This window comes from Zonotrichia leucophrys, chromosome Z (assembly GCF_028769735.1).
Source record: "Zonotrichia leucophrys gambelii isolate GWCS_2022_RI chromosome Z, RI_Zleu_2.0, whole genome shotgun sequence".
NCBI classification, from domain to species: Eukaryota; Metazoa; Chordata; class Aves; order Passeriformes; family Passerellidae; genus Zonotrichia; species Zonotrichia leucophrys.
Genome location: NC_088200.1, coordinates 8,497,816 through 8,512,480, shown reverse-complemented (window position 1 = coordinate 8,512,480; position 14,665 = coordinate 8,497,816). Strand labels below are relative to the sequence as shown.

Below are 14,665 nucleotides of genomic sequence, written 5' to 3'. Positions count from 1 at the left end.
CTTTGAGGCAGGGTACAAAGAAGGTAAGGTCTAAAAAAAAAAAAAGTGCACAAGAGGGGCTCATTGTTCCAGATAGGTAAAGCAACCTTTCCACTCCATCCTCTTGGAACCTTGTGTCAGTCTCCCCCTGCAAACAGGACTGCTCATGGCTTCTAAAAATGCCACAGCATGGCATGAGGACTAGGGCAAAGCAAGAGGAGCCAACAGTGGGGATGCTCTGTCCCCAGCTCAGGGCCTGAGGATCTGCAGCACACCTGTCCCACTCTTTGCAACATCACTCTCCTTTAGGAGAGACAAGTGCAGCAGCTGGATGAGATAAAAGACTAAAAATATCAATGAAGGACCACAGAACTAAAGAAGGAGACATTAAAAAAGAAGTTATCACATACTCCCCACACAGACTCAGCTAGAACAGCACCCACAGCTAGACAAACAAAATGCATTAGGGTGGCCTCAAGCCTAAAATAAGTTTCCACTTGGGAATCTACAGATAACGGTGGAAAAACACAGCTAAAGGACAAACTGACTAATTTTTACACTCCCTGCTTCCCTACATGGAACCCCAGCTACAACACCAGAGAGAAGACACCCCTCTTACCCATCCAGCCTGACCTTGCTGCCCCCTCCTCAGCACCCATCCTGTGTAGTTCTTCAGACCTCCTGGAACAGGAACTCCCAGATCCCCTCCCATCACTGCTGCAGCCAGGAGCTTCACCTTGCAGCCCTCACAAACTGCTGGCAGCCTCAGCAGCCTGCCCCTGCTCTGCAAGGCTCTCCCCATCCACAGGACACCCGGCTGATCCTCCCACCCCAGGAGTCTGGAGACACTTTTCTCCAGCTGGGGACGTGCTAAGCACCATGTGGGTGGACAGGATTCCTGATATTTTAAATGGCATTTTCTCCCCATCATATGACCTTTCAGAAGAAGAGGAGCAGTTTCTTCTGATGTGAGCAGAAAAAAAGCCCAGGGTGGTTTTAGGCATGACAGAAGAGGGAGCAAGTGAAAGCATAGAAAGACAGGCAGGAAATAGCACAAGCTTCAGCTTAGTGAAAATACCGGCTAACACATGCAAGAAAATGATCCATAGCGGAGATATTCAAAGGGAAATAAAAATCTGGAAAAAATTAATGTTCACAGCAGCAATTGTTGGGGGGACAGTGATGAGGCAGGGCTTTCACACTGAGCAGTACTGAGACAGAGTCTCTACCCAGGGCAGATCCCAAATTTGCAGATGGAAGGGTTCAGCACTGCTGCTCTGTGGGCATGGCCATGCCCAAAGGTGTCTCCAGAGGGATGATCCTGAGTCCCATGGAGCCTGGTCACACCATCTGGACATGGGATGGCTGAAAGGGTTAACTGTCCAAGACGCAGCAAAAGGAAAAATCCTGTGCTTTTCGTCTCAGTTTTAGAGAGCTGCCTGTTGCTGAGGCATCTGAACCACTTCTGGAAAGGAGTTAGAACAATAAATAAATGCCTCCATCTCCTAGTCTGGGTAACAAGAGCCGCCTCTGTCTTTTCTGGTCACTGAAGCCAATGCTATAAGTGCTTGTGTCACACAGCCTTGCTCCATCCACATAGACATGACTCTGCCCTGAAAAGCCAAGGTGCAGGTCAGTTTGTGTCTCTGCTGTCTAGCAGCTGCTTGGTATCCCCCACAGACACAGCTGGGGTTGCCAGAGGGCCACTGGCTGGGTTAAACTGGAGCACCCCACTGAGTTATGTGGGACCCTCTTGAGCTGCCATCCTTGCTGAAAGATGCTGCTCAGAGACAGCTGAGAGAGCTCCCAGCAGGCAGGGTCTGGTGAATGTAAAGGGGAAGGTGAGAGGCTGGCAAAATCCAGAGAACTACAGCTGTCTAAGGACTGACTTTGTCACTGTGCCTGCTCAGGGAGGAGCCTTGCACAAGAGGAAGGGATGGAGTTGAAACCACATTGCACAAAACCCTCAAAAATGCTCCAAGGACTGAAGCTGGAGCCGCCTGCTGGTGGTGGGACCAGGGGATAGCTCTGGCTCCAGCTCCAGCACCTGCAGGCACTCCTGGCTCGCTATTCCAGAGCAGGGTAAGCTCCATCCTCTCCTCATGCCCGGAAGCAGGCACTGAGCCTTCCCGCTCACACAGTGGTAGGAGGTTGTGACTGCCTGGGAGGGACTGCCACACACCAGAGCTTGCAAATGCATGTTCTGGGGAGGTTTCTCCACTCCCCAAGCTGACTTCCAGCTGAAGACATGTCTGTGCTTGTCCCCAAGGCAGACAGCAGCAGCAGAGGCATCCTCTGGTGCCGCTCCCCACCAGCAGAGCAGGGCAAAGTGCTGGAGTGACAGCCTCCAGGGACACGGGAGCAATTTCCTCATCACACACAAGGACAGCGCTCGCCTTCCTTGCTGAAACCCACTGGGTCAGAGGCTGATTGGTGCCACTCGTCCTGGCTGTCTCCAGACAGACACCCAGTCTGCGGGGACTCTGCTGAGAGCCCACCAGCTCACAGCACACGTGCCTGCCTCTGAGACCTAGGCCAGGCTTAGGGAGGAGCAAGGGTTTGCCTGCAAGCCTCTACCACTGCCCTCTCCGCCCCAAAACATCTTTCTCAGTGCAAACCTGGCTCTGTCTGCTGTTTTTGAACAGCTGCTGCTAACTGAGCCTAGATGGCCTGATCAACAGGGAGAAGAGGGAAGCAAAAATCTGTTTCTTTTCTCCTGTCCACCAGCAGAGCTGTTGCTCCAGCCCCTACATGTTAAAGCCAGGGATGGGAGGAAGGAAGAACCCAGCTGGACTCCTCCAAGGCAGGGATGCAGCACAGTGAGCTGTTGCTGGGCCAGCACTTAGGAGAAAAGAATCTTCAGCTTGACAACTCAGCAAATTTGATCTGAAACCGGCAAGAGAGAAAAAAAGTAAAGCCTTTAAATGTCATCTTAGGTTTGACTGCCAGAAGCACTACAGACAGACAGACAGATAGACAGATAAGCACAGTGCTGCGCAAAGAGCCGGATGCCCTACTTTGATCTACTCAAGTGTTTACTAATGTGTCCCACAGCTGGCAGGAGCTGTTAGCAACTCAAGAAATCTGGTTTTCTGCCACCAGCTCTGCTCTGGGACCTCAAGGAAATCCCACAGCCACTCCAGGTTTCAGCTTCCCCTCTTTAAAGGCAATGATGCTTGCCTCCAACCCCTAGTGGTGGCAAGGTTAAAGGCTGACCCTGGTAATGTAGCACAGCAAACAGCCTTGGGGAACCCTCCAAGCCTAAAAGCAGATGTGCAGTGAATTAAACCTCCAGTTTGGGTCCTACACCCAAAGACAGGCCAGATTAGCTCCTTGGGAGAGGCAAAGTCAAAATCATCAACACAAATCCTTTGCCATTGGCTCTTTTGTAAGTCATGCCATCATCTCCTTCCTTGCTCTGGAAGGAGCTGGGGAGATGCCAGGTCCAGTTGTGCAGAAATGGCTCTACCCTGTGCATAAGGCAGCCCTGCTTGGGAAAAAACACCACCATTTCTGGCCTGACCAGAGGTACAGATTTACCAGATCTAGGAAGCACAAATGCTGCATGCCCCTGGAGTCGAGGAACCACCATGGCTGCTGGGGAAATTCCTCTTCATCCTCGCTTTGCAGCTGAACAAGCCAGGGTGAAGCTGGAACTGCTGATCCAGATCAAAGAGGACTGGGGGAGAGCAGATGTGTCTGTACAGCAAAAAGCAGCTTGCAGAGCAGGGATGATCGATGATCCCCATTCCAGTCCTCCTCCCACCTCAACAAGCCCCAAAAACATGGTGTGCCTCAGCATTGATGGAAGATGTCAACACGCACAAAACTGGAGCCCAGCAGGCAAATATGCCAATGGGAATGACTGATGGTAGCTTGTTGGACTTCTGAAGGATGGACACCTTCACTGAGAGCCGTCAGGTGCATGCCTAGAATGTCCTCAGCACTCAGGTTTCACTGAGCTCAAACTGCACCTTCTGGCAAAACAACTCCAACTGCAGATACAAGGGAAGAGTCTCCAAAATGGTCAGGAAGTTGAGACATTACAGAAATGCCCCATTCAAAAGGGCAAGGGGTTTCTGCCAGGTGGCAGAGCACGTCTGAGGCACAGCCAAAAATACTGTCCAAAAATATTGACATCTGTCCCTCCTGCACAGATGTCAGCATTAGCTGGTGCTCTGTGCCCTGTCACAGCACTGACTTTCATGCACAAAATAAAAACTAGACTTGCCAGCATACCCAATGGGCCTGTCAAACTAATCACGTTAGGAGAACTGGAAACACACCAGCAGCAAGAGCCGGCCCCTGCTCCAGAGCCCTTGCAGAAATCACGCGTCCAGGAGACGGAAAAGCCTCTGTCGTTCCCGTAACCAGGTCAATAAAAGCACAGACAACTCCATCCAGAGAGAGACTTTTTTTTTAACAAATCACAAGAAAGAGCAGCTTCAGCTCCCCCAGCTGCAAATAGGTGGGCAGGCACCGAGAGGCAGCACGGAAATGTGTCTGAGCAACACGTGTGGGGAGCCGGCCGCCCCGCACATGGCCGGGACGTGGGGCGAGAGGAAACCGCTCCGAACCCAGCCGGGAGAAACAGCAGCAGCAGCTCGGTGGGACCTCTCCCACCCCCACCAGCTGGGCTCCCAAATCCAGCAGCCTCCCACCCATATGTGTGTCTGGCACGCTGGGGAGAGGCAACAGGCTAGACAAGGATTGCAGAGTGGAGAGGTCCCAGGCAGCTCTGAATGGCTTTGGATTCATGGAGTGACAGTAACACCCTGGCTCTGGGGGGTGTAAAAATACCCAAAATGAACTTCAATACCCAAAATGGACTTCAACCTAGCTCTGCAAGAACAAAGCAGTCCCGTCCCCAAACCCACAGTTATCTGTGGGTGCACTTTCCTGTAACACTGTTATTTCTAGAGCTCTTCGTTAAGCGAGAAGCCCAGAGGACTGGACAGAGCTTTTTTTGATCGAATTTCAGAGCACCAGCAGCCTTTTGTTGTCTTTCCTTCCTTTTAACATATTTGTTTTTCAAGCCCTCAGTTCAGTGGCACAGAGGAGGGTAAATCACACATTGGTGGTGAAGTCTAGCACAGGCTGCCTCCCTTTGCATCTGAGAACCACACTTTAACCACAAAAAAGGATGTGTCCTCATTATCACCAGCATTTTTAGGCCCTAGACAAAAGGAGTGTGGTGCAGAGTGTACCTAGGGCAAAAGCAGAGATAAGGCTGTTTTATTATACAAGATACTGTTTGAATTCATAACCAAATCTCGTGCCGGGTGCTGAGATGCCCAACCCAGGCTGCTTCTCCAGGCAGGAGGGCAGCAGTGCAGGTCCCTCCTTCTGTGCTGATCAGCTTGTGACACCACAGCACAGGGACCAGCTCCCCATCCACCACCTATAACCCAGCACCCTAAAATCCAGTGTGGCCCCTGCAGCCCTGGCACAGCACGGCAACAGCTCAGGGAGAGCTGCCTGGGTCAGCCCTGTGTGGCACAGTCCTCCGAGTTACCAAACCCAGTCCCCAAGTTATTTGCACATGTGCTCCAGAGTGTGGGAATGCCACCAGAGACCAGGAGCAGTAGGAAAATGCCAGGCTGCAACTTTGTGAACAAAATTAATTCACTGGCTTAACACCCACATAATTAAAAGCAGGCGCATCCCTCGGTAACTGTGAGCACGGGAGTGTGCCTGGCTGTGTGTTTGCATTTGGGGGGCTGCAATTCCACCTACACAAGCAAAGAGAGTCCCTTTGCAGAGCCAGGCTCCTCGCAGCACTGATGAAGCACACAGTGAGCATCCTAGCCCCAGGATCCATTTCATTTCCCATTGAGACAGGAGTAACAGTAGCTCCTTCCTGCCAAGGAGGTCTGAGCTACCCACTGCTCTCTCCTGGCAATTCAGAGGGCTCTGACACGCACAGGGACCTCAGCTCTGAGAGAGGAGAGAATTCCTTTGCTCACTGCTGCTGAGAATGGCAATGGGCCCTGCTCTCCACATTCATCCACCAGCCTGGCTTCAGGTGGCTCCTACTGGCTCTTGGCACCACTGCTGGGAATGGGCAACTCCCACTCTACTCTCCTCACAGGGCTGACTGAACAATGGTTTTGATGGATGAACAGCAGGCAGTGAGAGCAGCCCCAGAGGGAGCAACCCCCAGCCCCAATTCTCCAAAGGGAAACAACCACCCACCACCCAGGTGTGGCCTGCAGAGGTGCAGGCTGCAAGATCCTTCCAATGTCAGGGAAAAGCCTTCCCAGGCGCCTTTCCCTCTTAACCAGCACTTCTTGTACTGCTTCCTTCCTGCACCAGTTCCCCCTCACAGGGTGTGTTGCATAGTATTTAAATACAACCAGGTCTGGGCAAGCCAGATTTCAGTCGATCCCATGTCCCCTCTGTCAGGCAATGCTAAGAAAGGGGTCACGATTCCTCCACCAGCTGTTGGTACAGCATCACTTAATGCAAATCCTCACAGCTCTCCTCCTCCAGCCTCCCCCCAGGCAGAGAGCAGCAGAAAGTGATGCCCCTCAGGGAAAAGCGAGGAGATTTCCCACATAGTGGGCACCAGTATTAATTCTTCCAACTGCTGCAGGCTTTCCTTTCATTCTGTGACTTTATGAACATCACTCAAAGTTGGCAGCAGCCCCGGAGGGTATCACGAGTCACCTGAAAAGGAAAAGAGCCTCTTCAAGCATCGGGGCTGCCTCTGAGCCTGAGGGCGGCAGCTCCGGCCGTGCGCGGCCACGCTGACCAGAGCTCACAGCCACGGCACTGGATCAGGCGTGCCCCAAGAGGGCTTTGATAACATCTTTAGGGTGTCATGGCTAATTAGAGCCCTGACCATACCCTCTAATTAGGTAACACTTTCAGACAAATCACCCTGTCCTCTTCAAACCACTTCACACCTCCAGACACATCCCTAATTGACTTGAAAGTTGACTCGGCACTTCTTCCCGGACCTCCTTCCAATTCACCAGGCATTTCAAAATAAATAAACCCCTGCTCCTCAGCCCTGTCTCAGAAGCCAGCTGGGGAATTGCCCTCACATCCGCACAGGCACAGCACCTGCACGACCTGACACAAAACCTCCGTCTCAGGCACAAAGCGAACGCTCCGACGCAGCGGCAGCACCGTCCTCCTCTGATCTCTCCTTTCTACCCATCCTGGCGCTACTTCCAACAACAGCCAGCAAAGCTTTTTCTCGGAGTACAGCAGTGTTTGCGATGCATCAGTGTCCTACTAAAAATATTGCCCGGGGGCTCGCGAGAGAAGCACGGCTCCAGCAAAGGAGCCTGGTATCTGGCAACGGAAGGCATTAGAAAAAACCCTAACCATTGAGAAATTAATATGCCAGAATGATATCAGGTGCCAACATTTCAATCCAGAAGCTTGACTTCTGTTTTCATTACCTGATGAATAAGCTGAAACGATCCAAATGTTTCCAGTTTCCAACAGCACAAAATTTGAAGTAGATAGGCAAACCCCCACCACCATCATAACTGCAAACATGCTGAACAAAAACTATCAAAATTCATAGAAGATAAATATTGAGCCCTTAAAAGCCTGCTATGAGAACAATGTCTCTTTATTTGCTTTCTGTGAGGTTTGTTATAACAAGAGAGAAAGACTCCAGTATACAGTGCTTTAATATATATACACGCATTCACAGCTGGAATAATAGATTTTAAGGACTCAGGACAATATTACAGCTGGATGTATGCAGAAATGCATAAACATACCTTCAAAAACATATTCTTTGCACCCCACCCAGATATGTGGATGGACACACATATAATACACACACACACACACACACATACACACACACTCTTCATGTTTCAGATCGATCAGAACCATTCATTAAATCAGACTCTCTAAAGTTTCTGCTGCTTTGGGAAAACATGACCCTGAGGAGACATCATGCATGAATTTAACAACCAGCAGAAAATGAAACCATAACACGCTGCATCTTGAAAGCCAGCCCTGAATCTAACTTAATCCCTGCTCTGGACAACGCCTCTAGAGAGGCATTAAAAACATGCTAAGGTGTTTTCCTGGATTTCCCACATTCCCCGGAGATTCCCTGGCACTCCGGCTGCATCCACCACCTCCTTGCTTCAGAGATGTTTCCGGCTGACCGCTTCATCCCTGTTCTGCTGCTCCCACGGCCAGGGACGGGCAGAGCCAACGAGCAGCCTCCGGAGAGCTGCGTCCTGCCCTGGCGGCAGGAGGAGTTACCGGGACAGCTCGTGGGATTTAACACTCGTAATTCCCACAAAACGCGCGGGGGAACGATGCACGGGGCTTGAAGGGTCAGGAGCAGCTTTGCAGCCTCCTTTCCCATCCCCAACAAAGGAATTCCAGCAGATCTCGTGCCCCCTAGTGTCATCCTGGTGAACGGGCCGGCGCCGGGCACCGCCGAGCACCGGGTACCACCTGGCCCAGGCAGCAGCAGCACCCCTGCTTGGCCACGCCGTGCGGAAGCCACCGTGTCCTGCTGGCTCCTGGAGCACGGCGAATTCCCAGCAGTTCATGCAAGGGACAGCGTGAGCTCACTGTCCCTCCCCAGCACCCCGGAGTACCACAGCCCAGCGGGCATCCCCACGGTCCCACATCTGCTCGGCTCTGCCCTGCCCTGGAGGAGCCCCGGCAAGAGCGGCCCCTCCAGCAGAGAGCCCAAACGGTGTCCCTGGAGGAGGGCCAAGAGGAGGAGGCAGAGAGCATCTGCAGTGGACACTGTCCAGAATACAACTCCTCCTAAAAATAGACAGATCCTGGAAGGGCACGGCCCTTCCAGGGAATGGGAATGCTCAGTCCTAGGAGCTCAGGGTTTGGCATGATAAAACTTCAAAGTGCGCGAATGCAAGGCACTTTGTTACCCTGCTTCTTCCCCATGAGATCACCTGTGGCATCAGGCTCTGGCTATGAGCACGAGAAGCAATGAGCAAAATCAGCCCAGAACCCAGCATCCCAGTGTGCCAGCCTGCTCTGACCAAACACCCAGCATCTGCTCAGAAAATGCTCATGCCAGCTGCAACACTAACAAGTGCAACCACACCCCACACACAGACCACCTAAATAAGAGCTGGAAAGATGCACAGGAAATGTGCATGCACGTGCCTCAGTTTCCCCATCTGCCCAGCTTGCCCTCTCTTATTTTCCTCACCCCTCCTGTTCAGCTATTAATTCTTGTGGGAAGAGGCACCCCAGGAATACACCTAGACCACCCGCCCCTTCCAGCATCTGCTACCAGCATGCAACCAAACTTCAGTAACCCATCACCAAAATTTGGAGGAATTCTCCCCAGGGCACTGACCTGAGTATGCTGCTTTCTTCTGCAACACCGAGCAGGGACTATAGCTTAGAATAATGGAGAAGTAACTCAGTTCGGTGCTGACAAAGCATCACAAGCCCCAGTGGGGTGGGAGGGGAGGAGGTGTCCTTCCCTCACGCTGCCATGCCTGGTATACATCATGTTTAGGGCCAGGCATACGTCACCAACACAAAATGGACAAATTGGAGGGATTTCAGAAAAATGAGCGACAAAAATTATCAGGAGGCAGAAGGGATTGATTTGCAAGGGGAGATTAAAAAAGCTGTGATCAGCCTAGCTGGGCAGAGCAAGTACTGACTGCAAGAAGCAGTTGGATGCTAATCTGCAAATGGGATGAAAACAATATGGGAAGGAGCAATTTAGCATCTTCATCAGTACTGGGATGAAGTGAGGGGGAACTCGGGGCTGAGCAGAGAGGGAAAAAAACCCAAACCAACCGAAAAAACTCCTTTCCTAGTTATGCATGACTGTCTCCATCAAAACACTCAAAGTCCCCAAAACTCACTCTGCCTCGGACACGGACGCTCGGGAGCAACTGTGCACACACACACACACACACACACACACACACACACACACAGAGAAACACACACACACAGACACACACAGACACACACACACACACAGAGCCCTTTCCCACCCTTGACTCACACTCAGGAAAGCAGAAGGGCTGCCACGATAGCCGGAGAGGATGGAGGCTTCACGCTTGCAGGGAAGCAGAGGCGAGCGGAGGCTAGGGCTGTCGGTGGCGGTGGGGAGGTCCCCGCAGAAGGACGCTGTGCACTCCCGGGTCTTCACAGGGGAAAGGTGCTGAGATGGCTTCCTGCAAAGTGGCAGGAGTGAGCTCAGCTGCGAGCACTCAGATATTTACACACAAACGGCACATTACTCAGCAACTCTCATTTGTCAGGCATAATGGCAGCGGCAGCAATAATAAACGACAGAGCTGAGAGACAGGCTCCCCAGGCGCACACCCAGCCCCAGACTGAGCTGGAGCAGGATGCGTGTCTCCAGCTTGCAGGGAATTAAATGAGAGTGGCCAGGAGCTGGGGCTTGCACCCACAAAACTCGTGCTGCCAGCTTCAGAGAGTCAGTCACGTCCCCAAAAGCTAAGCCTTGGCTGCACAGTTATTTGAATGTGTGTGTGCATCACAAGCTTTGTGGCTCTGAGAGCCATCAGGGCTTTTCCCAAGTCCAGAAGCTGCTGAGCGCTTTTCAGGGGAAAGGGGATGCAGAGTCCTGGCACAATGGGGTCCTCTTGGGGTAAATTAGACCAAAGATAATGTACGATCATTAGATCATGGATTGGCTTGCTCTGACAAGAGGCTCTGATAAACTTATCTTGAGGAGCTGTCGCAAGGAAGGCTGCCAGGCACGAGGCTCTCATTTCTAAAGCTCAGCCTGTCTTGGGAAAGTCCTCCTAGTGCAGTGAACCCCACAGAGTTCTGGTCCCAGCACCTGGTCTCAGCATGCTGCCCGGCCAGACACGAGCATCCCTTGCACATCTCCACACATCACAACAAAGCTCTAACTCCTCACGGATAGGGGCAAGGCAGGGATCCGGGAGCAAGACCGGCTGCTCCCAAATATTTGCACATTTTGCAGAAAGCAGCCAATGTCAGAGCCTCACTGCCTGAACACAGGGCCAGTGGGACTGGCAGCTGCATGTCCCTCACAAGAGTACACAATGCGGTGTGCTGAGAGTGGGCACAGCCAGTGAAATCCGCTAAATCCGAGGAGATGTCAGCAAGTTCCCGAGTAAAAAGCAATCTGAGGAAAGGACCTCCTCAACCATCATAAATTAAAACACAAAGAGATGGGGAAAAGAAATTGAACGGCTTTGCAGGCAATCCCCTCTCTGTAACCTGTGCTCTGAACAGACCCTGCACATGTGTCCGTAAGCTTGGGGTGGGGAACGTAAGAGAGTAAAGTGCCGATCGTTACAACAAAAAAAAAGTTTACGGGTTAAGGAAACAACTGCCAGAGGAGCCAGGGAAGCTGGAACATGCAGACCTGGTTCTGTCCTCAGTGAAGACACCACAAATTGGCTCACGAGCTGACTGGAGTCACAACTCGTTTTCAGGATTGCAGTGGGGGAAGTCACCAAGATGTGGAAATGTCAGGGAGTTTTGAGCAGCATAGGGATCGGTGTGTATTATGCAATTCTGGAAAGCAGCCCTTGTACTCACGCTCGGGATGAACTGTCTGCCTAGCCCAGGGAGAGCAGTTCCCCAGAAGCACCATGCAGACACTTTTCTGATAAAACATCACACTTCGGGAAAAAAAAAATTTAAAAAATAGAAAAGAAAAAATAAAATCTGCACTGCCACAGCAGAGAAGAAGGCAGGTTGCGCCTTTGGAGAGACGGAGAAGAAGCCTGCTCTCCCGCCCAGGAAATCCACGGGCTCCGGTTTACAAAGAGCCGCCCCGCAGTCCCAGCCGCTAAAGCCCCGTGCACTGCCGCAGGGAGAGCTCATCCCTCGCAGCCCTCAACCTGGTGCCGGCCGCGATGCCCTCCCGGCCGGGAGGGGACGGGAGTCCCGCCGGGCAGGGGACGGGGGTGCCACCGCCGCGCCCCGATGCGGACCCGCTGTCTCGGAGGGTGCGGGGACGCCCCGGCCCCTCGCCCCCCATCCCTCCCCGCCGGGAACACGCGCCCGGCGGGGCAGGAAAGTATTGAGCTGCCCAAATTGGCTCCTCACGGGGGGGCGGACGCGCGGCCCACGTCGGGGCGCGGACACGCGGGCGCTGGAAAGGTGCGCGGCTGCGGGGCGGTAGGGACGGAGCCCAAGACCGGGAGCGAATGCGGGGGAAGAAAGCGTTCCCCCGCGCCTTCCTTTCCGCCTCCCTGGGCGGCGGGCCCCGCGGCTCGCCTGCGCTGACCCCCGTGCCCGCAGGCCGCCTCCCCCGTCCCGCGGGTGGGGGTACATCCCGTGCCGCCCTCCGGCCCCGGCCGCCCGCTACTCACGGCGCCTTCCTTGCCGCCGCTCCCGGCGCTACCCCATGCAACCACCGGCTGCTTCTGCACCGGCTCGGGGGCTATAAGCTCTTTTAAACTCCAGCACATAACCCATGTGACCGCAGAAGCCACTGGTAAGGAGCGCCGGGGAGCCAGCGATGAGCTCAGCCCGCACCCCCCGGCACAGCGCCGGGGACGCGCTCCCGGCCCCGCCGCGCCGCGCGCACCCGCCCGCAAACACACACACACACACACACACACACACACACGCTCACAAACACAAACACACCCACACACGCACCCCCCACGGCCACACACTGGTCCACGCCCCTGCGGACACGCCGCTGCCGCCTCCCTCCCCACGGATGCTGAGCCTGAGGGAGGCAGCGCACACACACGCGCGCCCCACCGACCCCCGTGCAAATGCACACTCGTGGAAGCACCGTGGGGACGGCGCCTCCCCCCCCACACACACACACAGAGACACACACACATATCACCAGCAGCGGTCCCTGCAAGTCCCCCCACCTCCCCAGAGTGGAAGCAGCAGGGTCGTGGTCACCTCACGCGTGCCCTGTGCACACACACACTATCACACACACAATCACACACACACACACAATCACACACATACACACACACAGGGTCGTGCACAATGCACTCTCCACATGCACTGTCCCTTCCCTCCAGCGCGAGATGCAGACCCAAGAGAAGGAGCCACACTTCCATCTCCGTGCGCATCCTCGCACACGCCCCACTCGTGAGTGCCGTGCTCCCTCACACCAACACCCTCCTGGAGTGCCCAGCAGTGCCCACAGGAAGAGGCATACTGTCACGAAAGCCTCTTGCCTGTCTCACGCACACTGCACAACCAATCACCCACCACATGTGTGGGCTGTGCTCCTCTTGCACAGCCACACCTGCACCCACCTTCCCCACTGCAATAAAACCTGATGCTGGGTGCTGAACAAGCCCACCCTGCTCATCCATCACAACCCCAGCCTATGAGGTCCCCGGCAGCATGTGGGAACACGGCATTTCCCATCACAGATAAGGACAGAGAGCTGTCACACGTGTGGGTGGGGTTGCAGGGCAAAGAGGACAGATGTCCCCCTGTGCTGTGCCCAGTTAGTCCTGGTGAGGGGGGAGCCCCAGGGGTGGCCATGCAGCTGGGCCAGGTTGGCCACTCCAGCCACGGCACCAGAGGATTGGGAGTGCCAGGCTGAGATGTTCCAAGCGGGGACGGGAGCCGGGTGTGAGGATTTGGTGTGCAAAGGGCTGGGACAGGCAGGCCTGGCCGGGCAGGTGCAGGCGTGTGCTGCTGGGGCACGCCAGCAACACGTGTGAGAAGGCAGAGCTGGCAGGCAGAGGGCTCTGCTGAGAGCTGAGTTATGGAAAATGACTCTTTCCAAGGAATTGCTAAAATTAAAGCAGCAGCGAGGCCAAGCAGGCAGGAGCCAATGGGGAGGGTGAGCAAGGACAGCCAAGCGGCCTCGGGGCAAGGAAGGGCAGGGTGGGCAGGAGGCCGAGGGGAAGGCACCCTTGCAGGGCATCCACCCCTGCCTCCTGCCAGCTGCCCAGGCAAAGGCAAACACCTTGTGGGGAGGGTCTGGGGAGAGGCTGACTGGCACCCTGGTGGCACCGGCTGGGGGATGCCATGGAGCAGGAGGCCTGGGGGAAATAGCCTTCCCCAGCCACATCCCCCACTTGGCTGCCAGTGTGCAGAAAAATACCTCTGTTTTCCCAGCCTGGAAAAGACAAATGCCCATGAAGAAACAGCCTGCTCCCTGCCAGGGGCTAGCTGCCAGCAAGGCGCAGGGAGCAGTGCCCACAGGCGATTTTGGGGAGCCTTGCAGAGCCCTGAATCCCATGATGCACATCCTCTGCCCTTATCTCCTGCCTAGTGACTGTGGCGGGGGTGCTGCTCCCTGGACATCAGCATTCAGGTCGGCAGTAAGGGCTGTTCCAGCTTCCAGATATCTGAGCGTTCCCAGCTCAAATCCCCGTGACTCAGGAAACAACACATGCGAGAAAACTCTGCAGAGAGACTTGGGAGAAATACTCCCATTGGCAGGTTCCCACTTTCCCTGGCATCCCAGGACTTCTCCTGGTTTGAAGAAAACAACAGTAGTAACAAAACAACAGAGCTCTCTTCCTGATCTTCCTGTTAAAGAAAAACCCCAAAACCTAATATTTGGGCAAGCCTACAAAAGTAGTTCTCTTTTGTTTTAACTAGATAAGTGTTGATCAAATCAAAGCTACCACCTCTCTTTGCATTTGTGGAGACAATGTCACACAGGCAGAGGAAGGGGGCTGGGTGGGAGCCAGGTTTTTTTCTGGTTTTCACTGATGCTGCTAAAAGACACTATTAATTGGATGGAAATAATGAT

At 54.0% G+C, this 14,665-nt stretch overlaps 1 protein-coding gene across 1 annotated transcript in view; it reads right to left on the bottom strand.

The window, feature by feature from the left end:
- The window catches only part of CNTFR (ciliary neurotrophic factor receptor), a 191,117-nt gene extending 178,655 nt beyond the window's left edge, over window positions 1–12,462 (bottom strand). The window contains exon 1 of the mRNA XM_064735981.1: window positions 12,285–12,462. Coding sequence (XP_064592051.1) covers window positions 12,285–12,383 — 99 coding nt within the window. The 5' untranslated portion in view covers window positions 12,384–12,462. The remainder of the gene's footprint in view (window positions 1–12,284) is intronic.
- Window positions 12,463–14,665: the final 2,203 nt, after the last annotated feature.